The 26,414-nt window shown below is 41.6% G+C and overlaps 1 protein-coding gene and 1 pseudogene across 5 annotated transcripts in view; one reads left to right on the top strand and one right to left on the bottom strand.

The window, feature by feature from the left end:
* The window catches only part of NPR3 (natriuretic peptide receptor 3), a 121,385-nt gene that overhangs the window by 54,455 nt on the left and 40,516 nt on the right, over nucleotides 1–26,414 (bottom strand). For all 5 annotated transcript variants that reach the window (XR_003680888.1, XM_028492836.2, XM_028492837.2 and 2 more), the window contains exon 4: nucleotides 412–547. Coding sequence is in view for 4 of the 5 variants with exons in the window: in XM_028492836.2 (XP_028348637.1) it covers nucleotides 412–547 (136 nt within the window). In the remaining variant the exon portion in view is untranslated. The remainder of the gene's footprint in view (nucleotides 1–411; nucleotides 548–26,414) is intronic.
* On the top strand, nucleotides 22,198–24,090 carry LOC114486704 (coiled-coil domain-containing protein 167-like; annotated as a pseudogene).

The following is a 26,414-nucleotide window of genomic DNA, read 5'->3' as shown; positions in this document are numbered from 1 at the left end:
CTCAAATGGACCAGCTTATCATCTCAGACCTCCCAGTTTTGAACAGAGGAATGTATATCTGGGATTATTCCTTTTAAAACTGATCACAGAACTCTTGACAAACTGATTATTTGTTGTGAATGAGGCTTGTGATTAATTTTAAGAAGCCTAGAGTTGTCATCTAGTAATCAAGAGACAAGGCACTTCCTATTTCAGTGGGACTCTTTCAAAGCACTTTCACAAGCTTTATCTCGTTTAATTTTCACAACAAGTCTGTGAAGTGGGTTGATCTTGACTTATTATCCTTCTTCTACAGCTGAGAAAAGTAAGACACTGGCAAGGTCCCAAAGTTGTAAGAGAGAAAAACAGAACCAGGAAAGAAGCAGCTTGATCAGCTGCAGAGTGTTGTTGCCTTGTAGACTGAAACCTCACCTTCAAATGTTCTGTTCCAAGTCTGCTGGATAATTTTCCCTCCATCCTTCTTACTGTAACCAGCTCTGAGTACTTCATGTAAAGCCAGGACGTAGAGGAGGATGGCGTCGTGGAATCCTTCAACAAACATGTTAACCTGGAAAGGAAAGGCCAGCTGGGTGAGCCCAGACAACAAATGACTCACATTCAGGAATAATGTGGGCAAATCCAAGTGGTTAACAACTTAGACTCGAGGCCCGTAAGTGGTGGCAGAGGTGTGCAAAAGGGTAGCTAACAAGACTCATGCCACGATTTTCCTCGCACTGGCTTAGTCAGGAAAACCCTTCCCCCGTTTGGGAGTTTGGAGAGCAGACAAGATATTACAGAAGTCAAGAACATTGTACCTGTGGGCCAGGTTAAGTATTCCGGGTGCATCAGCCTTTGCCCATAGATGGCTCTGCACACAGGCCCTCCTTACTCCCACATCTGCTCTCTACCTCAAGCCAACTAGAGTCCAACCTTCCCCCTGAGGTCTTCTCCATCTTCACCAGCCCCTGTGATCGCCATGCTCTGAATGTGGAGCATGGCTAAAAAAACAGTAGGGATCCATTCATTCATATTCAAACACTACTGAACGCCTAGTAGAGCGCAAAGGGGGCAAAGAGGAATGGACGCTGCCATCCCTGCCTGCCCAGCATTTCTGTCCTCTCCTCTACCAGCATCAACATCTCAGTTTCTCTTTCCAATTTGTGTTCTGAGTAGTTCCAGGGCATCTGACCACTCCCTACCTCCAGTCCCTGCCAAGCTCCAAGGACAAGAATGGAAACAGGCCATTGGTTTATCTCAGTTGAGTCCTGGCTCACGTAAGATAGCCCTTGCGCTCAGAAACATACAACTTCATGTGAAATTGGAGAAGTCACTTAATCCTTCTGAGCCCTGTGTCCTTCTATAAGCACCATTTGGCAAGTTCTGATACCACATTTAAACCCACTGTAACGTTCATTGAACACGAACTGAGCAAATACAATCTTGAAACACTTAGTAGCTTACAGATTAGGTATAAGAGTACCCCCAAATTCCAGCCTTCTTATTTCAGAAGAAAGCATCAAGAATGGAAATCCATGCAGCAGAGTGAATTGGGCATCCCACAGACAACCACGGTGAGGCATTGAGAGAGGCATTCCTGCCCCAGACCTAGAAAGAGACCCCGGAGGAAGAGAGCCACCTGGTTCAAATACACAAACATTCACAGAAGACGTGGCTCAATGTCCAGCTCTTCTTGGCCTCATCCCACCCTGAAGGACAATAAGTTCTGTTTGCATCAGAGGAGCGAATATTTCAGAATTGCCAAAGCCTAGTGCTGAGAGGCAGGCTAGAATAATGGTTAAAGAGCCTGGGCTCGCTACCCAGCTCTGCCACTTCCTGGCTATGTTTTTGCACCACTCTGGGTCTCAGTTTTCCCCATCTGGAAAATGAGGAAAATATTCGTGCCTATCTCAAGGGGTTGCTCTCATGTTTAAGTGAACTAATAGATGTAAAATATGTAAAAGTCAGCACTCCCTGTTAGCTTTTGTTGTTATTGTCTAGAGACAGAGAATTATAAACCTAGGAATCCTGCTTAGCTTCTAATTCTTAATAGCAGTGTTCAAAAAATAAGGGATCTACTTACTATTACAACATATCTTATTGACCCGCTTTACACTTAATGGAAACTAAGCCTCCTTGTTCATGCTTTCATATTGCAAACAGTTCTCTTCCACAAAGTCACGTCCTTAATTCCACCCAACTGCAATGGGTGCAGCCCAAGCTAGTCAATTCCACTGACCCTCTGGGAGAGGCAGAGGACAGAAGAGTATGGTTTACAGGAGACCCCTCAGTCAGCTGCTAGACACAGAGTCTACTCCTGGCCCTGACATGTTAGTTGATCTCTCTCGTCTTCAATTTCCTTATCGACTAAATGGGAGTTTAGTATCTACTCATCTCATAGAGCTCTTCTGGGGATTAAATGAACGAGTGAATGTAAAACATCTAAAACAGTTCTTGGGACTGTGAAAGCAAATGGTAGACATTAGCTCTTACTCTTAGCCATCAAGCTTAAGTCTCAGAGTCATTAGTTTTTTAGGCAAAGCAGAATGGTGTAGAAATAAAATCTACTAGTCAAAGATAATTTTCTGCTGATTGTGCTATGCTAATTCAATTTTCCAGAGGAATATGAAATTTTCACTTAGGCCACGAAGTCATCGTGGCTTGAGAAAGTAGCATGCTGATGAGTTATGAGTTTTAATGAGTGGACTTTAGCTGTGTAACTTAATCCTCAGGCCACAATAAAAACTATTTTTTCAAAAGATCAATCTTCCCTTTGATAATTGTATAAAAACCACCCTGCTACAGAGGGAAGCATCATAGAATCGTGGAATATGGGAAACATAAGATGCCTTTGAAAAGCCCTGGTCCGATCCACTCCTTACTTTGAGAACCTAAAGACATCGCTCACCTGCCATCCCCCTGCATTCTGTAAGTGAGAGTTGTTCCATCTATAGTCCTTGTTCTGAGGGAGCCTAAGACAGCCCCTACTTAGACTGTGAAGTACCAGCTGCTGGACATCACCTGTCCACCTCTCTCCCTCCTCCTTCTCAAAATCCTAACCCCGGGCCACCATGCTGCCGTTGGCCACCCAAAGCACTGGACACGTGTCCCAGCACCACCCTCTGTCTGGCTCTTGAGCTTCCTTCCTTCTTGATATGCCCTCTGAGCTTCCCCCTCTACAATCAGGATGGGAAGAATAATTATCTGGCTGAAAAACATGAACTTGGATTACTTCTGTCCTAACAGGCTTAATGGTAGAAGAGAATAGATAGGCTCTCAATACATGCCCGCGTCCGAAAACTCATTTTATCTGGGTTTGTAAATGAATCGCAAAATTTACCTTCTTTCCTCTCAAAGTGGCTGAGTGTCTCCCTCTCCTGCCAAAATCAGCAGGAGAGCTGCTGGCCCCCACTGAGGTTCACTCACACTCCAGCCGGCTGCGGGGGATGTTTCGTAACACCTACCTCATAGGACCTCAAGCCAGAAGCAAAACCCCAGAGACCATCTTTTCTCGAGGAGAACATTCTCACGTCCCCACGTGTTTTTTAATGGGAGGAAAGCCCATTAGCACATTATAGACACTGAAAATTGGAAGTGCCAATTTTAAAAAAATGAGGGAGAAAAATAAATCCAGAGTATTAAGTTGCCTTTGGAACACTTTCCGCTGACCCCCAGGCTGAAAGATACGAGGTCATCTGGTCCGTCCCCGGCCTCTGGCCAGAACAACACTGGGACTTCAAACTCCTGCCTGACAGATCAGGCGGTGGTTACTAAAGGAAGAAAACAGCGTTCCCTCTTCTGACCGACCTGTTCTAGTAGTAAGCCTCATTTCTAGCCGGAAAGCCCTTCCTTACTGTCATTAGCCATGAGTCTTCCTTAAATTCCTAAATGCAGCCATTCCCCTGCTCGATGGCAGAGTTAAGAGAACAAATACAGTTCATGAGCCCTAGGAGTTTCGTCTCCACCAAACAGCACCGCCGCCCCCACTGGCGCGTAGATGGACTCCACACAAGGCAGCTGGTGAAGTCGACCCCCATGAGGGACCAGCTCCAGGATGATAATGATTCGTGCTGTGCTTCAAAGTGTCTATCGTTCAAACAAGATGGAAATCGTTCACCATCTTCCGCTCATTCTGGGGAGTTTGCCCAGAACAAGGAAGCATGCTCTCCCATCACTTCATCTCAGTTCCCTTGATTTTGTCCTCTGGTGCTGGCCAGTGGCAGCTATTGCATGTAAAAGAAAGCCATTTTTGCCTTTGGCCTTTCTCCCTGATAGCACCTGTCAGCCATGTCTATTTGTTAGTGTGGTTTCTTTTTAATTCTCTATCATGGAAAAAGCTGAATACAAATCTAGTTCTTTTCCAAAGCGGACTCACAGATATAGAGAACAAACCAGTGGCTACCAGTGGGGAGAGGGAAGGAGGGAGGAGCGATATAGGAATAGGGGATTAAGAGGTACAAACAATTAGGTATAAAATAAGCTACAAAGATACATTGTACAATGTGGGGAATATAGCCAGTATTTTATAATAACTATTAATGGCATATAACCTTTAAAAATCATGAACCACTATATTGTACACCAGTAACTTATATAATATTGTACATCAGCTATACTTCAATTAAAAAAAAAAAAGAAATCTAGTTCTTTTTTAACTGAGCATAAAGAGTTGCCATTCCTGACATGGCTCCTATCTGTGACCGTGAGCAGGGTCTTTCTCATTTCTCTTTGGGGAGACAAATTTCTCATTTCTCTTTGGGGAGACAAATTCATAGGTGAATTCCTCAATGCTTGTGCTCCAAACAAGACAGCGGAGAATGCTACATGCCTCAGCTGTTCTTGTAAAGTGAGAGTGGACACCCCGGCAGTAATCTCGCTCCCAGCGCCGTCTGGATATCTGAGAAAGCCTGCAAAGCTCTCAGATGGAGACTAGTGGGAGAAAGCTACCAAAGTTAAGCACAAGGCTAGGCTATCCCAGGGCTTCGCTTGTGGTATTCACATGTACTCAAGCATATGGTAAGGTGGTTCTGTCTTTCTCACGACAAACCAACGGTTCCAAATGCAAATCAGGAAAGCAGAGGGTTTGGGGCAGTGTTTCTTAAGAGTCTTTTGAAAAAACATGACCCTTAACGTCCCCTTCAGTTAAAGGGGAGATCAGGGACAAGGACATTTTGATGGCAGGCAGATAAGAGGAGAGATGGTCCAGGACCTGCCTCTCCCTATCACAGCAGAAACAGTGGCAGCTTCATCTTGAATTATTAGTAATAAGACCCTGAAAATGAACCTTGTCCTGCCCTCCTAGGCCACTGGAGACGGTAGACACAGAAGAAAGTGGCCTGGCCATGCTGCATGGGGAGGCCGAAGGTTAAAGGACATTATGCATTTGATGAACACTGCACACATGACCTCCATACAATAAAAATATAGATCCTATCTGTTTTCATTCCATTTTCTTTTGAATCATAAAATGTAAAATCTACAATATAGAGTAACAACAGCAGGAACTTCCATAAATCAAGTGATATCACCAATTCTTCAACATCAAAAGAGGGGTTCTCACTCTTACTGGCATACACCGCAATGTCTGCTCTTCTATACTGGGCCTGCCTTCGTGGAATTCACACTTGGTCACTTGCTGACTTATTTTAGCCTTGAGGAAAGTGAAGTTGAAAACGTTTACCCTTATCCTAGTAACTCCGAGGAAATGCAAAGGGCAAGTGGCTTAACCAACAGTCAGGCAGCAGACCTGGGAGAGAGCCAGGGTCCAGCACTGTGCTTGGCCGAAGAATTGCCATATCGTCTGGCAGACTTCTTTGGGGTGGGGATGGGCCCTAAGTTGCCCAAATGACTGTCTCCACCCCAGGCTCAGCCCTGCCCCTATAGTAATGCCCTAGACTGGGAAACTAACTTGGGTCGCCTAGCCTAAAGTATGGCTGCCTACAAATAGAAGCAGATTTTTTTCTGTCTCTCATCACCTAAAACAAAATGGATCATTAAACAAAAGCAGTCCTGGGAAGATCATTAAGTCAAGTTCTGATCCCTCAGGTGTCTCCCACGATACCGCAATCGGCTGCCCTTCTAACGACGGGGACGGCAGTGCAGGCTGCGCGCAGGTGCCACGGTGCTGGTGAACGGCATCCACTTACATGAGGCAACCTCAGCCAGGAGAGCCGCCCCGAGAAACGAGGTGGAGGAGAACTCCGTGGAACTGGACTCCTGGAATTAGTGGGCGTGGGGCACAAGCACGAGAATGACTTTTTAAAATTCTCCCAGTGCTCATACAGGGAATTCGGTCATCTGATACGTGTGCCCTTTGAATGTGTCCCACACACACGTCATATAAGGATGCTTCTCATCACCTATCACTCTTGGAGGCTTAGCTGAGAAATGCACATACCTAATGACATAATCGTCTCTGGCTTTCAGATGATCAGGTGAGCAATGTCTGTCCTTGGCCTTGATGTCCCACCAGTGCCCGACCAGATGTGGCTCCGGAAAGCCTGGGGACCCGACCCCCACAGACTGCTCTGGACACTTGCTGGCCTTCTTTCCAGGGGTCTATGTTCCTGTCGGGCACAATGTCGAGGTGGGTAAACACACACACCAAACCCAAGGGGGAAGGGCCGAGGCAGGCAGCAAATGCCCTGCTCACTCTGCTGGACGGTGAGGCGGCCCCAAGACTGCAAGTGGGGTGACCAAGCCAGAGTGAGATGGAGACCGGGGGACACAGGGGGACAATTTCTGGCCTCACTCCTTCTGAAAGGCCAAAATCAGAAGAAGCATGTAGACTCTACTTTATCCACCTTGACGACATCCTTGAAAGCTGATCCTGAGAACTTCAGATAGCTTTCCTTAAATTTCTTGAGTCACCTGGAGATGTGATTACAAGGAAGAGATAAACAAAAATCTAGTCTTTGTATAAGGATGACATTTTTTTTTCATTTCTGTCTTGTGTCTTAAAATGAAACCTCTTCTTCTTATTCAAGCAGTTTCAAGGTGTGGTGAGGACTGAGTTAAGATCCAAAAGCCCAACTCCCAGTTCAAGTAGCACTGGTTTATTCACTCACTGTGAACAGTCAGCAGCTTAATTTTGTTCAATTCTTAATTCAGAGTTTCCGAAGCTGGATTCCATACAGCAGCAGCATTCCTTAAAATGTTAACAGATGGCTCTAGAAATAGCACTATCATGGTTAAACAGGTTTATAAAATGCTAGATTGAACAAAGTCAAGCAGTTCTCTCTACTTCCAGGTATTAACTATGATATTAAACATCTCCTATATTCTAGGAGCTGAACTTAATAGAATTTAAGTTCTATTGTGTTTAGTCCTTACAAAACCTTCATAGATGGACACTGTTATTATCCTATAAGAGACACTCTGACTAACATCCTAAACAGAAATGAGAGATTTTTGTCAGTGGATGGGGTCAAAACTGCAGAAAATGTTGGCTGGGCAAGTTCTTAAGTAGGGGTCCAAACCAGGCTTGCCTAGTTATGACATCTATCCAACTGGCATATATGTTCATCCAGCTAAGGTTGTAAAATAGCTTTGTGCTCTGGTTTCTGCTTCTAACCGGCTAATAGTTGGGGAGTTCTACAAGTTGAGTGCGTAGGCTAGAAAGACCAGCGAGGGTCTACAAAAGAGAAGACTAACAATGTACTTGAAGATGAGGGAGGGACAGAACCCACGCCTAGAGACGGAATGAGAGGGCAGAAGATGGAAGAAGAAAAGAGGAGAGGGCACATGAGGCAACACACTAACTGTTAAGCAGATATTTAAACCAGCAGCTCAGATCAAGTGAATCAGGATTTCTGACTCAGCTACAGTGGCCCTTGCCCCATCTGTGAATAAAAAGGCCTATTAAACCTATTAATCCCACTTCTGGGTATAAATCTGAAGGAACTGAAGTCAGTGTCTGGAAGAGATAACTGCACTCTGTGTTCATGGCATCATTATTCACAATAGCCAAGCTATGGAAACAACTGTGTCCACTGGCAGATGAACGATTAAAGAAAATGTGTGAGAGAGAGAGACAGATAGAATTTAGTCATAAAAAAATATGGAAATCCTGCCATTTGTAACAACATGGATGAATCTGGAGGGCGTTATGCTAAGTAAAATAAGCCATACAGAGAAAGACAATGCTATATGATCTCACCTGTGTGGAATCTAAAAAAGTCAGATTCATAGAAAAAGAGAGTTGAATGGTGGTTGCCAGAGGCTGGAGAGTGGGAGAAATGGGGAGATGTTGGTAAAAGGGTAAAAACTTTCAGTTATAAGATGAATAAGTTCTCGGGCTCTGATGTACAGCATGGTGACTATTGTTGAAAATACTGTATTGTATACATGTAATTTACTAAGAGAGTAAATCTTAAAATGTTCTCAGCACCAGAAAATTAAAATAGAAAAGGTAACTATATGAGGTGATGGTGTGTTAACTAACCGTATGGTGGTAATCACTTCACAATGTATACATATAGAAAATCACTCTGTTGTACACCTTAAATTTATATGACTTCATTTGTCAATTATAGCTCATTAAAGATGTGGGGGGAGGAGAGTGGTTGCTTATGGGGGTAGAAACTGATTGGAAAGGGACATGAGGAAACTGCATGTGGTCATGCAAATCTCCTATATCTTAACAGGAGTAGTAGTTGCATGGACATACACATTTATCAGAGGTGATCAAATAGCACAATCAAGAGCTATGGATTTCATTGTGTATAAATTTTATTTAAATAAAATAATAAACTTATCTTTGAGATACATATTAAAATGCTTAAGATGAAACGAGGATGCCTTAGATTTGCTTCAAAATTACCAGGGCCTAGGGGCAAGGGTGGGAAAAAAGTTAGAGATGAAATTAGACTGACTTGGTTAATTATTGAAGCTGAGTTATGAGGACACGGAGTTTCACATACTGTGCTCTCCATTTTTGAATGTATTTAAAATTTCCCATAATAAAACTTTTCTTTATTAATTCCCTAAATGAATATCCCAAGTCTGGAAAATTATGGAAAACTTTCCACAGTAGCTTCTGTAAGAACATATGAAAATACATAATCATAAGGTCAACATTCATGTTCTGTCCAGTCCAGTTCTGTTTTCTATCATTGAACTAAATTCATTTTTAATTTTTAAACGAATAATTCTTTAAAGGTATTTGTATATCTCAAATATCAACTTTAAAGAATAGGGCCTCACACCAAAAGATCAACATGCTCTGAATCCCATTTGGGATCCAGCATAATGAACTGATCTAAATCATTCTGGAACCCATGTTAAGACAGCCTTTGGAAAATATGCAAGTAATGAGTTTCATATGCTTACTAACTACCAGGAAAAATAGTCATTCCTTGTCATTATCCTGAAAGTATCCCTTCAAGTCTACTGATTGAGAATTCAGTTAAGTCTTCAGATTTCAAGAAATGCTCCATGGTCTGCACAAGGTTGGATGGTGCAGCATTTCAAAGAGATTGATCTTTTTAAGTCTATTTCGTAAGAAAATTGTTTCACTCCCTTGGGCAATTAAAAGATACTCTATTTCTTTTTAAAAACCTTTAGGGCTAACATATTCTACTAATGTGAGGAGACTCGTTTCTCTTAAGAAAATTACCAGAACTATGCAGAGTACTCTAGATGCAGATGTATCATGATTTTGAATCATGGATGGAATGACACTGAGCTTCATAAATATATTGGCCACAATACAAGAGAGACCCTTGGGTACACATCTTAGGGAGATGCATCATTTTAACCTCACAGGCATTCTTAACAGCCTAAAAGAATTACAGAATCACAAGTTTACAACTCGAAGGGAATTTAGAGCTCATATAGTCCAACTAGCATATTATGTAAATGAGAAGCTGAAGCCTGTAATAGTTGCCTGATTCACTCAACGTTGCATAGATAGTGAGAACAGAGCTGCGACTGGAACTCAAGTCTCCTGGCTCCAAATCAGTACATGCATCATCAGCGTTGATTTGTCTATCAAGCAAGGCACCTCCTTAAAGACCAAACTCACACCCAAGCATAGAGCATCAATATGAGTTCTCTAACAGGTATAAGATTTCCAAGAGGTTATATGCACATCAAGAGAGAGAAAAAAAAGAACGAAGAAGTTTGCCCTAGCAAACACATTTTGAATTAACTGTCAGGAAAGTATAATCAAAGGAGCGGGGAGAAAAGGTGATATTGGATACCAGATTAAGTTAGCTCCAGGTTCCCTTTAAAAAAATGTAAATTGACCAAAAGGCTTAATCTGTTTAAGCCCACTGCTCGTAAAGTCAATTCATCATTATTTAAGGATCTGCTGTATCTTTTTTAAGAGCTGAGGCACAGAACTTAAAGGGGAAAAATCCTAATCAGAGGCTCTGTTCTCAGAGAACTAAGACGTCAAAAATCCTATGTCAAATATCACTGTCGTCTGACGCAAGGACCCTCCCTCACTCCCAGGGCATAATGAATGCATTAAGGAGGTTGGCAGTCAGCTCACATTCTTCCTCTCCACCCACATTATTGCACTCGTACTGAACCATTTCAATCTCCCTGTGCATTATCCATTCATTGAATATTGAACGTTGAACATTTCATCTCCACTGAACATCATCAATTCACTCTCATGCACGTACCCTGGGCCAAAGCTTCTCAGAACTGTGCACACAGTTCACCTGCAAATCTTGTTCAAATGCAGATTCTGATTCAGCGGGTCTGAGGGATAGGGCACTACACCTCCTCGTTTCTACAGTCTCCCAGGTGATGCCACTGGTCCACAGACCACCCTTTGAGCAGCAAAGATCTTCTCATCACCCAGAACTGCTCCACTTTCAAAATCCTTGAAAATCTCTTTTTGACTACAGTCTCCTACTTTTTACTTTCTTCTGTGTGCAGAATAAGTTCTTTGAACTCGGAGTTCCATCCTCCTTGACTCCCCCCCTAGGCTTGGTCCAGCGGAGCTCAGAATGCAGCAGTTCTGAATGAAAGGATGAGGCAGGTAGACACAGTGTTATTCAGGCAGAGGTGCCAATGGGCAATTGGAACTCGGGGCCTGCCACTCAGAGACAGGCTGGAGCTGGAGATAGAAGTTTAGGTGTTATCCACATCAAGATGAACATCCTACCCAGGCGATTGGATGTGCTGCCCAGAAAGTGTTTAGAGAAGAAAAAGGGCCAAGGAAAGAATCTGGGAAACACTAATATTTGTGGAGCAAGTGGAAAAGGGGAGTCATGAAAGGAGACCAGGCAATGTAGGCAGAGAACTTAGACACGGTGGTGTCTTGGCAGCCAAGGGAGGAACAAATTTCAAAAAAGAGAGACCTTTCCAAACTCCTCCTCTACAAAATCCCCTCATTCAAGCCAGGTGATTTTGCTCACTATTCCCTAAATGTGTCTACTGCCTCCTTCTTCTAAGCTGGGATTCCCTATATTGGCCTCTCTGAGGAGGCTCTTCTTACCCATCCTTCAAGAGCCACCCACACAAGTGATGAATTGTCCTCACAGGACACAGTGCCTTGCCTGAAGGAGGCGCTCAGTAAGTGTGCAATGGCGGGCATACAGGTTCAATGAACAACCGTCTGCAGGCTTAACTGTATGCCTGGTGATACATAGGGTCAAATGATCAACAAAAACGCATGTGCATCTAGAGGGCATGTGTGCTGTATCTGAAATCTGTTCTACCCAAGAAATTCTTAGACAGAGTGTTACCATAAATATACTGCTGAGTGTATTTCAGTCACTGCTGAGTTACAAAAAGAGAAAATGGCCCCAAATTGAAATGAATGTAGTTTGTAGAGCAACAATGGGCAAATTAGAGTGCCAGTCTGATGCAGGACTATTTACTAATAAATGAAATCTCTTTAAGATCTTTAGGCTAGGGTAAAAACAGAGCTGGCTGACTTCAGTGATTTAGTAATTATCCCACATAGAGACCACGGTAAAGGAAATAACACAGGTCCCCAAATTTAGGCCAATTGTTAAATTGTTCATTATACACACACAAATTCTCTGCTCACCTCCTCCCTATCTGTAAACCACAGTCTGTGGGAGCAAGATTTTTAAAACCAGGACTTCCCTGGTGGCGCAGTGGTTAAGAATCCACCTGCCAATGCAGGGGACATGGGCTCGATCCCTGGTCCGGGAAGATCTCACATGCCTCACAGCAACTAAGCCCGTGCGCCACAACTACTGAGCCTGCGCTCTATAGCCCGTGAACCACAACTACTGAAGGCTGTGCGCCTAGAGCCCGTGCTTCGCAACAAGAGAAGCCAACGCAATGAGAAGCCCACGCAACGAAGAGTAGCCCCCACTCGCCGCAACTAGAGAAAGCCTGCGCGCAGCAATGAAGACCCAACGCGGCCAAAACTAAATAAATAAATTTTTTTTAAAAAAAGAAGAGAGAGGGACACGGTGGCTGATGCCTCTTGGGTTTTTTTGTTTTTTTGTTTTTCTTTGTTTTTGTTTTAAAGATTTTTAGAACCTTATAAAATGAAGCAAGTTCTCTCCGGGGGGAAATCAGATGATAAAGACTAATCCAAAATAATTTCCTACAGCTTAAGCCACTTTCGAATTTCATAACCAGGAAGGGGTTGAGCCCCCAGCAATATATTATTCTAGTTCCTCCCTTTTAACAATTGGCTGGACCCCAGAAAGGATGCCATTTGACACTACTACTGCACACTGCTCACAGGGCCACGGAGACGCTCTGCTCTCTGCAGCTGGGGCTGTTTTCTTCGGACACTATCAGTCAAAGCGCTTAAGCTTCGAAAACCCCTTTACAATCATTCTTCATAACTTCCAAGAGCAACCTCGTGTGGTTTTCTCCATTTTACAGATTAACGTCTTCGGCACACAAGGTGGCATGCCCCCGGATCATCGATCGTTTCAATGCCTATCAATTAACATTTACTGAACCACTACCTTGGGCTCCTCCGCCATATCCACTCACACGGACAGAAGCATCAATGGCCAGGCCTTATGAACCCGACTCTGCCCACGGACTTTCAAAACTGTGGCTGCAGTCAGCATCAAACACCAGAGTCCTCTGTTAGTGCAGCGGCCAAGGAAGCCGACGGGGCCCATCGGCCTCCCTCCCGTCTTCCAAGCTGGAAGCCTGAACACATGGGCACTCCTTTCTGGTTCCTGTCAAATTATGTGAAATGCAGCCATTTTGCTGCTGCTCTATTAGTAAAATACAAAGCTTCATGTAAGTTTAGAAAGTACCACGCTGCTCTAGCCACAGGGTGGCCTGACTAAATAAATGTTTCCCGAGCAGAGCTCTCTGGTAGAAAGACTAAAGCCTGGCATTTGAAAGACGCACTCGTCTCCTCCACGGAACAGAAAAGTATCACCTTTAGGTTTACTTATGTTGTCTTCCTTTTCCAGGTTCCTCCTTTAAATGAAATATCCTGGTAAAGCTAATCTACTGAACCCCCAAAATCTTTGTGGAAATGAGTTCCTCACCAAGTGCGGAAAGAAGGATGCTGAGGCCCCCAGAGCACAGAGATGTTGGAAGGGAGGAGAAAGGCAGAAAAAAGAACTCTGAGCTTTCATCCTCTACAGTTTTGCCCCCTGCTTCTTCACTTATGCTAATGGGTATAATTGTTCGAGCTGGTGTATGTTCTTTCTGCAAGCTGAACTGGTAATGCATCTCTAGTCCATATTTTTAGTGACCTGACTCTTCTAGAAAGAATGTGCTTCCGCTGTAAAGAGTTTGGCCAAATGCGTGAAACGCCCTTCTACTCCATTCAGTGACGATACAGGAAGAAAAACAAAGGAAAAGAGCTTGGCCTTTGGACTGTGAAACTTATTTCCACGCCGCATTGCTATTTTAGTCATGTGCATTTGAGTACATTGTCACCATTATTGCAAAATATCTTTCCAACTGAAACTACATCACCGCCCATAATGGAAAAAAAAAATGCAGTGATTGTCTTTTGAAAGGTCAAAATGAAGTCTACTGCTTGGAAAAATCATTTCTCATAGGTGCTGTGGATCCTCCTTGAACATTTTCCACTTGCACCAGTTCAACAGCATTTTTGCAATTAATAAATCCACACCTGCCAATATGTAGAAATCACAAGCAAATGGATACCTAGTTACAATCAAACAAAAATACTTTAGCCAGGAGAGTCCCAAGTTTTTTTTACTATTCTAATTTAGCACAACTAAACGATTTAAAAGTTACAGAAATAAACAATTTTAAAGCATTTTTCCCTTTTATGTCAAGAGAGTGAAATTGATGTTTTTTTTTTAGATTTCAGTACATCTTTATTTAAGTGTGTTTTGAAAGCCGACTGATATTTCTTTAGCTAGAAAATAAAAGAATGGCTTTTAAAAAGCCATTCCTCTTGCAGTCCTTATTCTGCCTGATTACATTTTCCTAATAAAACTCATCTTATTAATATGTTGGTATGTGAACGCATTACTTTTCTGTTGTTAAAAGCCAACTTGTGGTTTGCTTTGATTCTTTCAAATACAATTAGCAAAGCCCTCCAGTGCCTGAAAGGGCCTTTTCATTTGGACAAATTATTCCCTGGCTGACTTTAAAGAAAGGGGGTGAGGGCACAGGGCAGGGTGGTGTTGGGGGGATTCTCCTATTCTGATGCAGCTCTGGCAAACACAAAAGGCTGCCTGTGCACACCCTCACCAGAAGTGGGGCTGCTTGCGTCCGCTGCATTTTTTTTTTTTCTTTCATTGGTTTTACTGAAGAGCTAACTGAAAATTTTCAGTAAGAGTATCCAGTTCCAATTAAATGATATTATATAAGACAATAAGGGGGGAAGTGCCCGGCCAAGATTTCACTGATGAGCTGATAACTTCTCAACTGATATCACCTCCCACACTGCATCTGTGCAAAACCAGTGTCAAAACACAAGCTGGATTAGATAGCTTTACTGCTGGGCCTTCCCCTCACTGAAGGAAATGAGAGTGTTGTTTTTCAACATTTCGGACTTTCCAAAATGTAATGCCTGGCCTATCTAAACAATGATTTATTAAACCTTGTCTCTGTTCAAATACTGTGGCTAGATAAGCTGCAGGCTCCAGGCTCCCATTTCGTTTTTGAGTATCAGAGGGAAACCTGGGAGGTGGGGTGGCCCAATACACATCCCACCTCCCTAGCAATTCTGCTGTGCATCAGACACTGCCGGAATATTTGTTTAATTAGTTAAATTTTCAACTTTTAAATCAGGAGAAAAAACTAGCTATGGGTGGCCTGCTAACTTCAAATGAGCAAATATCCAAGGTTATAAAATCACCTCCTGCTCAGAATACCTGGTTAGAAATAAAAACAGCATTTACCAAATTCTACCCCAAGTCAAGAACAGAGGTCGCATTAAGAAGTATGAAACTGAATTTGAAAGCCAGAGTACCGAGGATGCAGCATTATTTCATTAAAAAAATGGACTCTGCACATTCTCTATAACTAAAACACCTTTCTTTAACAACATCAAAAAGCCATCTCTGAGACTTACTGGAGAAATACTTTTTTAAAAAATGCATATAAACCACTCTTAAAAACCAAGCTCTAATTTTTTGTTTGCAAAACGACACTTGCAGCTGGATCCCTGTACATGCAAATTGGACGCAGAACATTGCAATTACTTAGTTTGTGTATACAAAGATGAGTTTTGCACATACAAAGGGTTTCAGGCTGCAGAATGGTGACCAGTCTGGAGCTGAAGAAAAGTTGGTCCTTTGTATTTTAAAGCTGGAGTAACGAAAATTTCCAAGAGACTTTTATGATGTAATATTATAAGCAGCTGAATACTTTATTGGAATAAAAGCCTCCTAAAATGCAGGTGGGTGGGTTGTGATGATTGTTACATTGTGATTTTTCAATAAAGGGTAAGTAAATTCCATATCCAGATACTGACAATGAAGTACAACATCTAAATTAAGACTAACATTAGAAAAACGCTTTCAACATATAATCACAGAAACCTGGGAATGGGAAAGCCCCTTGAGGTGGTGGCCCCAATCTCTGGTTTTACAACAGAGGAAGCCCTAAGAAGTAAAGGGACCCAGCCAAGGGCCTTCTCAGCCCAAGTCCAGGGTCAGGAGCTCTGCCTCCTCTCCTACAGCTCCTTTCCCAGCTGGATTGCCTTTGGTTCTAGAATAATGCTGTCTGCAACATTGGAGATTACTAGGGAACAGATCCTATTCAGAGGAGATGGTCTCTACTACCCAAGGTTGCACTGGAAGGTGACTGAGTCCCATGTTGGAACCCTCTACACAAGTTTATGTCTTCCAATGTTTTCACTTTTTTCTGAAGTATTTTGTTGTACAATAAGAGAGTCCTAAGAGATTCTAGAAAGGGTGCAAAATTGCTCCCACTGCATTGTGATAAATTACAATAACCCACCAGGACACAAACAGGTCCAATTATTTTTATGTAAATATTCCATTTTTTAACCTTAAAACTTAGCTTTTTAAAAAATCCACTTTAAAACCTAAACTTCTACTTACACTGGCAACAGGAGTCCTAGATGATATTCCTATATGTGTTCCTTTTTCAAATGACACTGGCATAAGAGCTATATGAGAGGAAAGAGTTTAGCCCTGGACATAAAGTAAAATAAAGTCTTCATACACTAGTATGACAAACCTGTAAAAGAACAAGCCTTTTCTTAGTGAGTATATATTATTGTTAATGTATGTTGCTTCTGTACAACTGCTTTTGAAGAATCACAGAGGGCAGGCATATCTGTGAGGATAAGAAAGAAAGCACTGAGCTAATAAATCAAGATTAAGTAGCCACTAGAAGAGAAACTGTAACCAAGTGGGAATTTCTAAAGGAGCAAGAGCATTCTGGACTGAAAGAAATACACTGACCCCCTTTCTCAAACACACACTCTGTCTCTCTTTTCCTCTTCCTTCTTTGCTTTGAATATAACCAGATTACCACAACTACCACCACCCCCCAAAAATAAAGATGGCACCACCATCTCTGCATACTTGCATGGTACTGAGAGACTTCCAGTAAGTCACAACCATTGAAACATACATTCCCTGCAAAATCCCCACTAAAATGACAATGAAATTTTTAAGATGTAAATTTACAAGTTGAAAGAGTACAGGAAGGAAATGGTAGATGAGGAAAGTCAAAAAAATTTTGGAAGTTGGAAAGGGGTAAGTGACTCAACAGACCTGAGAAACCTAAATCCAAGTGTGCATGGGAGCATGACAGGGAATTCCAGCAAGAAGCAAAGAACTCCAGTCCAGAGGCTCCAAACTGGAGACACTAGTTACCTCTGGAGGCAGGGATGCAGTGGGGTTCGAAATACTGGGATTAGTTGAAAATCTGTACAAGAAGCACTTAAATGTCAGATTCCCCCACCCCCAAGCCTTAAACAGAGAAGAAACTGTCCCTTCCTATCCAGGCAGAAGACAGGAGATTTATTGTCTGAATATGTTGACACAAATATCCAACTGGGAGGGTACAAGGCACAGTTGGAGACTGGGTGAAGCATAATACTGAAAATTGAGGTGTAAGTGAAAAGTCCTCAATCCTAAAGGTGAGAGTCCCCCCTTTCTAGGCTCCCAGAATGTAGGGCAGGCTTATGACTCTCAATAAGTTATTTGGAGGAGAATTATTTATTGAAACTGACCAGCCTAAGAGAAACAACCCTCACATAATCATATTTGGGATAACCCTTTGAAAAAGCCAACTTGACACGTTATTACCCTACAATAAAGTCCACCACTAGACAAGTTCCCATGCACACAGAACTTAGATAAGGATTACCAACAGTTTAAGAAAAGCTTATAATATGAAAAAGAAAGAATTCAAAATGAATATTTTTAGAACGGAATTTGAAAGAAACAGGCAAGCAGGAAGTAAAAGAAAACTTTTTAAAAATCTCAACAAATATGAGATACCTGCAATTATATGAAGCACCTTTATTATATGTGCCCTTAGAAAGAAAAAATTATGACAGCCCACCAATTATAAAATGAATCTCAACTTTAGATAAGTTAAAATGTGAAAGAAGTATATTCTAGAACTGATGAAAGAGTATACTCAATGAAAGAAGATATTGCATCCAGGAAACAAGGTCAGTGTGTTATTTTTTAAAGAGAGGCACTCAGAGAACAAAAAAGAGGTCTTGTAAATTAACACTATGATATCAAAAATTAAAAATTCAATAGACAGTTTGGAAGAAAAAGTTGTGGCAATCACAGAAAATAAAAGAAATTGGAAGAGTTGAAAAAATGGGGGAACCCAAGGAGAAACACTCCGAGACACATATTAATCAAACTAACAAAAATTAAATTCAAAGAAAAAATATTAAAAGCAGCAAGGGAAAAGCAAAAAGTAACATACAAGGGAATCCCCATAAGGTTTTCAGCTGATTTTTCAGCAGAAACTCTGCAGGCCAGAAGGGAGTGGCAGGATATATTTCAAGTAATGAAAGTGGAAAACCTACAACCAGAATTACTCTACCCAGCAAGGACCTCATTCAGATTCAATGGAGAATTCAAAAGCTTTACAGACAAGCAAAAGCTAAGAGAATTCAGTGTCACCAAATCAGCTTTACAACAAATGCTAAAGGAAATTCTCTAGGCGGAAAACACAAGAGAAGAAAAAGACCTACAAAAACAAACCCAAAACAATAAAGAAAATGGTAATAGGAACATACATATTGATAATTACCTTAAATGTAAACAGATTATATGCTCCAACCAAAAGACACAGACTGGCCAAATGGATACAAAAACAAGACCTATATATATGCTGCCTGCAAGAGACCCGCTTCAGACCTAGGGACACATACAGACAAAGTGAGGGGATGGAAAAAGATATTCCATGTAAATGGAAATCAAAAGAAAGCTGGAGTAGCAATACTCATATCAGATAAACTAGACTTTAAAATAAAGACTGTCACAGAGACAAGGAAGGACACTACATAATGATCAAGGGATCCATCCAAGAAGACATAACAATTATAAATATTTATGCACCCAACATAGGAGCACCTCAATACATAAGGCAAATGCTAACAGCCATAAAAGAGGAAATTGACAGTAACACAATAAACACCTCACTTACACCAATGGACAGATCATCCAAACAGAAAATTAATAAGGAAACACAAGCTTTAAATGACACAATAGACCAGATAGACTTAATTGACATTTATAGGACATTCTATCCCAAAGCAGCAGAATATACTTTCTTCTCAAGTGCACACAGAACATTCTCCAAGATAGATCATATCTTGGGTCACAAATGAAGTTTCAGTAAATTTAAGAAAATTGAAATCATATCAAGCATCTTTTCCGACCACAACGCTGTGAGATTAAAAATCAATTACAGGGAAAAAAAACTGTAAAAAAAACCACAAACACATAGAGGCTAAACAATATGCTACTAAATAGCCAAGAGATCACTGAAAAAATCAAAGACGAAATCAAAAAATATATACAAACAAATGACAATGAAAACACGATGACCCAAAACCTATGGGGTGCAGCAAAAGCAGTCCTAAGAGGGAAGATTAGAGCAATTCAATCCTACCTCAAGAAATAAGAAAAATCGCAAATAAACAACCTAAGCTTACACCTAAAGCAATTAGAGAAAAAGAACAAACAAAACCCAAAGTTAGTAGAAGGAAACAAATCATAAAAATCAGAGCAGAAATTAATGAAATAGAAACAAAGAAAACAATAGCAAAAATCAGTGAAACTAAAAGCTGGTTCTTTTTATTCTTCAATTTGTTAATATGGTGTACCACACTGATTGATTTGCATATACTGAAGAATCCTTGCACCCCTGTCCTTCAAAACTAAGGTGAAATTCAACAAAGAAGGAGATTTGATATCCAAGAAAAAGAGGATCCAGTACAGGAGAGAACTAAAGGTTGATACTGAAGAAAGCAATTACTCTAAACTAGAGCAGGAAGACAAAGGGGGGAAAAAAGAAACATCATTATCCAAAATTTTTGGCTGAGGGAATAAGAATGAAATAGAATTACATGGAAGCAAATAAAAAACCAAGGAAATTACTAACTGCAGAAAAAACAAAGAGCTAGGCAGGAAAGGAAATGTAATCATAGAACATTACATGGTTCAGTTGTAAATACATATACATATATATGCATGTCATAATAATAAAAGCTCTATTGTTTTAGCTTCAAATTTTATTTTGTGACTATACATTTAACTAAAAATTATGTCACAAAATATTTGGGAGGATGGGAGGAAAAAGAAGTATTGGTAGAGGAAGAGTGTATAAAGGAGCTAAATCTTTTTCCATTTTACAAAATCACAAAATAATATCAAAAATTTTAATATTCAAAACATCAATATAAATAAGCTATTTTAGAAATATAAAGGGAAACAGCAGAGGCCAATAAAAACATTAAGGATTATGGCCTCCAAAGAGTGGGAGTCAGGAGTGGAGAAGAGCAGAATGGGAGACTTGTGTTTGTCCTAACTCTCAGAGTATTATGAATTTATTTTTAATCTCAGAGTATTATGAATTTATTTTTAATTCAGCGTGGGTCTTCTTTCATTGTATTCAATCTAGAAAATCATGTATTGTTTTGATTTAAACAACTACAACATCCAGGAAAGAGGGTGAGCTTCACCCAAGGGCAGAGCCAACTGTTAAAGGGCCAGCCAGTGAATGGGTCTCAGAAGTGCCAAACACAATAGGAGAATGGGGCAAAGCCAAGAGTGGGATTTACAGGACCGAGAAGTCAGAGCAGCTGCCAGAGGGGAAAAGAGGTCTCCAACATTGGCTCAGTCTAAACTGAGAAATAGTAGCTGGGACAAATTTAAGTCTACCTCTTAAAGACATCATGTGAAAACACTGGTAGTTGTAAAGACTGGACTGACTCCCTAGTTCAGAATGAAGGAATAAATAAATGAATTAGTATCTCTTTCATCTCAGAAATAAAACTAATAGTTTTAGAATATAAGATTTAAAAATATTAGAGCATTCAGGTGTCTCTTCATTTTCTTCCAGGGGAGTGATGTTTCAATGCAGCCCTGCTTGCACAATGTTGTACCCTATCCATATGAATAAATACGGCTTGGGACAGTAACTAGTCAAATGGTATGCTGACTAACCCTGGTCTAGTTCAATGATTCTTACCTTTCTGTGACATTGACCCCCTTCATTTTCTTCCAGGGGAGTGATGTTTCAATGCAGCCCTGCTTGCACAATGTTGTACCCTATCCATATGAATAAATACGGCTTGGGACAGTAACTGGTCAAATGGTATGCTGACTAACACTGGTCTAGTTCAATGATTCTTACCTTTCTGTGACATTGACCCCCATTAAAAATCAGATGAAGGGTGCTGGCCCCTCTCTCCAGAAATATATACATGTGTACTTACATACAAAATTTTGCACAGAATTGTAAAGAGTTAATGCACCCTAACTCAGGAAACCCTCATCCACTTAAAGAGGTCGTGGAAAGTTGAATGAATTTGGAGGGAGCCTCCTACTAAAGAACTAAGTGGGGGCTTCCCTGGTGGCGCAGTGGTTGAGAATCCGCCTGCCGATGCAGGGGACACGGGTTCGTGCCCCGGTCCGGGAAGATCCCACATGCCGCGGAGCAGCTGGGCCCGTGAGCCATGGCCGCTGAGCTGAGCCTCTGGAGCCTGTGCCCCGCAAAGGGAGAGGCCACAACAGTGAGAGGCCCGCATACAACGCAAAAAAAAAAATAAAATAAAAAAATAAAGAACTAAGTGAACCCACTCCACCATGTTTGATTTTATTTCTCTAGAAACATGGATATTCTCACACATGTGCCACATTTGGTCTACTGCAAGATAAACTGTCCAGACTTGTGTGAATGCCATCAGTGTGTCAGAGCGCTGACACTGAAGTGAATGATGTTTCACATCCGTGCTGGCACAGGAATGCAGCTCTTGTAGCCTCCCAGAGCTCATGGCCATGGATATTTATATACTTGCTCAAGTATTTTTAGGTGATGAAGATTCCACCCTAGATGGGACCATTACATGGTCCAGGATCAAGTTCACAGCCATGGTCCCTGGGGTGCTCAATAAACAGCATCTGCTGATTTAGGAAATGGTGGTTTACACTTCAGAAGAAAACAGGCAAAATAGATGGCTGCAGATGGAGAGGAGACAGAGTCCTAGCCATACTTTGTCAAGTATGTGAAAGAGTAAAGGGCTTCCCTGGTGGCGCAGTGGTTGAGAGTCCGCGGTACAGCAAAAAAAAAAAAAAAAAAAAAAAAAGAGAAACTGCTATCTTAAAAGTGTGTATCGGGGCAGGAAAAGGAAGGAAGTGCTCCTGGCTGTGCGGCCTGCCAGGCTCACTTGTAGGGCCTGAGACACTTAATCTTCGGGTCATGGGTTTGCCCCCATTTGGGCACATTGTTGTTAAAAAGGTCAGACTGATGTAGTGGATAAAGAAAGCCACTGACCAGGAGTCAGGGGATGCAACTAATCTTGGCTTGGCCACCACACAGTGCATTCTAAAACCAAATACCAGTGCTCTAGAATTGGAACCATTCGGTGGCAGAGGCCAAACAGCTCCATCCAGACACCCTGGAGTGAGAGCCACTGCACATGTGGGCGACCCAATATAAACCACCAGAGAGCGTCCAATAATGACTCTGGGAACCCGGCAAGTAACATGACTAAAAAGAAGCTGGAGAATCTGGGCATCGCTCTAGAGATCGATGGACTCGAGAAGAAGCTGTCACAACGTCGGAGAGACCTGGAGGCTATGAACTCCAGGCTCTATGGGGCGGAGCTGAGCTCAGAGGCCAGGAGGTCTCTGGAGAAGGAGAAAAGCAGCCTGATGAACAAAGCCTCCAACTACGAGAAGGACTGCAGTTGCTTCGGCAGGAGAACTGGAAGAACATGCTGCTGTCTGTGGCCATCTTCCTCCTTCGGACCCTCATCTACGCCTGCTGGACCCTGTGAACCTGAGATTTCTCCAGTCAGCACAGGCTTCCCCTCAGCTCCGTGGTCACGGCCAAGCAGGCCCTTCAAGCCTCAAGAGGACCAAGGTACAAGGGCCATTTCTGCCTGACCCAGACATCAGAGCAGGGCTTCCTGTCGGCCCAGCCCCTCTCGCCTCCCGTTCCTGCTGTGGGGCTTGAGTCTCCAGAAGGACTTTGTGCTGGCTTAGCCCAAGGGAAAGGCAATAAAGACCACACTGGCTGCAAAAAAAAAAACCCACCAGAGGAGGCTAGACAGACACTTGGCAAGCACTTGTCTGAGCCACGCTGGAGTCCCACTGATATTTGAGGGCCTCTCCAGTGGAGCTTTACTTCTAACTTTAGATTTCTGATGACCCCCACTAGAAGGTCTTCAGAATCCCCACTGTAAAAACCCATTACTACCCCCCAGTACCATCTCCCACAGTATAAGTGGATTTGAACTCCTGGCTTTGTGTACCTGATAAGGTCTAAGCACAGGACTCTGTCACCACCCAGCATTGTTGTACTGACTGCAATATAGTGGTTACATTTGGAAAAGCCACCTCACCTCCCCGGGCCTCAGTTTTCACCACTGTACAGGAAGGGGCTTGGATTTGAGGTCTTCTGGTCCAATAATAACCCCAAATAATAAGCATAATAATAATAGCTTACATTTATTGGCTGCGTCCTATGTGCCAAGCATACAGTAAGGGGGATGCAAGAGTGAACAGAAACAGACATGGTTGCTGCTCTCATGGAACTTACTGTCTGGCAAAGGAGGCCAAGGTTAACTTAAAAAAATCCCACACATAGACATGTGGTTACAACCAGAGAGGCATGCTATGATAGAAAGGAGCAGAGTGTGTGAGATTCGTCTGGAGTGTCAGGAAAAAACATCCTGAGAAAGTGGTATTTGAGTTAACATCTGAGGGATGAGCAGGGGTGCTGGGGAGGACATTGACATGCAGGAGCCTCATGTACATTGGTTATATTGGTCTGGAATATGAGAAACAAAAGTAAGAGAAATAATGGCTACCATGTATTGAATAGTTACTTAGTGCCTGGCATTGTGTTCAATATTATTTATATACAATGCTTGAGTTCTTTCAGTGACCTTGTCAGTTAAAAATTATTTATCTCCATTTTAGAGTCAGTAAACTAAGGCACAGTTTCAGAAACATGCTCAAGACCAAAACAGTAAGATGCAGAGCTAGGTCTGTGAAACCCCAAGCCTGCACACTTAACCATTAGGCTATACCATCTCCCAATATAATGGGCCCTATTAAAAGATGATGCATCAGAATAGATTAGGTTTCCACCAGGTTCAGTAGTAAAAGGACAAATATACTTTTAAAACTACTAGGGCTTCCCTGGTGGCGCAGTGGTTGAGAGTCCGCCTGCCGATGCAGGGGATACGGGTTCGTGCCCCAGTCCGGGAAGATCCCACATGCCGCGGAGCGGCTGGGCCCGTGAGCCATGGCCGCTGAACCTGTGCATCTGGAGCCTGTGCTCCGCAACGGGAGAGGCCACAACAGTGAGAGGCCCGCGTACAGCAAAAAAATAAAATAAAATAAAATAAAAATAAAAATACTATTATAGTACCCATAGGTATGGCGGAGACACTGTCATAGATACATGTGGTAATAACGAGACAATTACAGTACATGCAACACCCAGAGCCCCAGTGATATCCCAGCCCTAAGCAATCCTATTTTCCGTCGCATCGCACACATGTACCCACCGAACTACCCACCAGAGATGAGTGAAACAGGAGTGGACTTCCAACCCAGAGAGCCTAATCTACAGGCTGCCAATAGCCTTTGAGACAACCCAGCATGGAAAGCTCCACCAAGGCAAACTTGTACAGGTTCAACCACAATTATATTCTCCAAGATATGAACTGGGAAATAGAGGAGTTCAAGACTTGGTATAGAGAGAGAGCAGAGTTATTCCAGGAGTGCAGAGATTATTAAAGTTAGAAAACTCTAGTAATGAAGGTGGTTCAAAGATACAAATGTCCAATTATAAAATAAATATCAATACATTCCAGGGATGAGATGTACAGCAAGATGACCATAGTCAGCAATACTGTACTGTATATGTGAAAGTTACTAAGATAGTAGATTTTTATAGTTCTCATCTCCAGAAAAAAATTTGTTTGTAACTATGTGAGATGATCAATGTTAACCAAACTTATTGTGGTGATCATTTCTCAATATATACAAATATCAAATCTTTATGTTGTACTTACACTTATACAATGTTATATGTCAGTTATATCTCAATAAAACTGGGGTTCAGAGGGAAAACCCTGGTAATGCAACTCATCCCATTATAACAGAATGAAGAAAAAAAATCTGATTATTTCAATAGATGTAGAAAACGCATTTGATAAAATTCAAACACCCCAACCGACACAGGTGATAAAATTCCACAGAAATGAATACCCACAAACATGCACATACACAGATAAGTACAAACAAAATTGAGGAAATGTGAGTAAAATTACTGCATTGTATCAGTGTCAATATCCTGGTTGTGATCTTACATATAGTTTTCCAAAATGTTACCACTGGGGAAAACTAGGCACTATATACGAGGAATGTCTCCATATTGCATCTTAAAACTGCATGTAAATTTGCACCTTAAAACTGCATGTAAATTTGCACTTATCTCAGTTAAAAAGTCACTTTAAAAAAAGAGAAGGCAAGAGTTGGAGATGAAGGTAGGTAGAAAGAGAAGGAGAGAGAGAAGAAGAGAGGGGGGAGAAACAAAGTAACATTAATAACAAAATTTGGTAAGTTTAAAATATATAATAATAATTTTATTAAAAAAACACCATTGCCATTCCATCCTTCTAATGTTTCAGTATAGCCTTATAAAATTTTTTAAGCTCCAAATTTTTGCATCTTGAGAAGATCCTAAGCTTTCCAAAGACGCCAACCACATGCTAACCTGATGACTGTGATACCAGCATACACGACATGGGGTCAAGGATATCATATAGCTTACAATGCGTACAATCGAAAGCTGTGTCCTGACATAGAGAACAGAAATGTGGTTGCCAAGGGGGAGGGGGATGGGGGAGGGATGGAGTGGGAGTTTGGGGTTAGCAGATGCAAACTAGTTTATATAGGATGGATAAACAACAAGGTCCTACTGTATAGCACAGGGAACTATATTCAATATCCTGTGATAAACCATAATGGAAAAGAACATGGAAAAGAATATATATATGTATAACTGAATCACTTTGCTGTACAGCAAAAATTAACACAACATTGTACATCAACTATACATCAATTAAAAAAAAACCTGTGTCCAGATCCTTTCCTAATCTACATTATGTGAATCTTTATGTTTTCTGTGCTATTTTTGTTTCAGTTATCCTAATAAAGGGTATCATTTTGCCAGAACAGAACTTCACCAACAAATAAAAACAAATAAAAGAGAACTTCCACAATCTAATAAAGACTCTTTCCCCAAAACCCCACAGTAAACATCACACTTAAATGGTGATATGAACAGATATG

This window comes from Physeter macrocephalus, chromosome 8 (genome assembly GCF_002837175.3).
Source record: "Physeter macrocephalus isolate SW-GA chromosome 8, ASM283717v5, whole genome shotgun sequence".
In the NCBI taxonomy this organism is placed as follows: domain Eukaryota; kingdom Metazoa; phylum Chordata; class Mammalia; order Artiodactyla; family Physeteridae; genus Physeter; species Physeter macrocephalus.
This window is presented reverse-complemented; position numbering and strand designations above follow the sequence as displayed.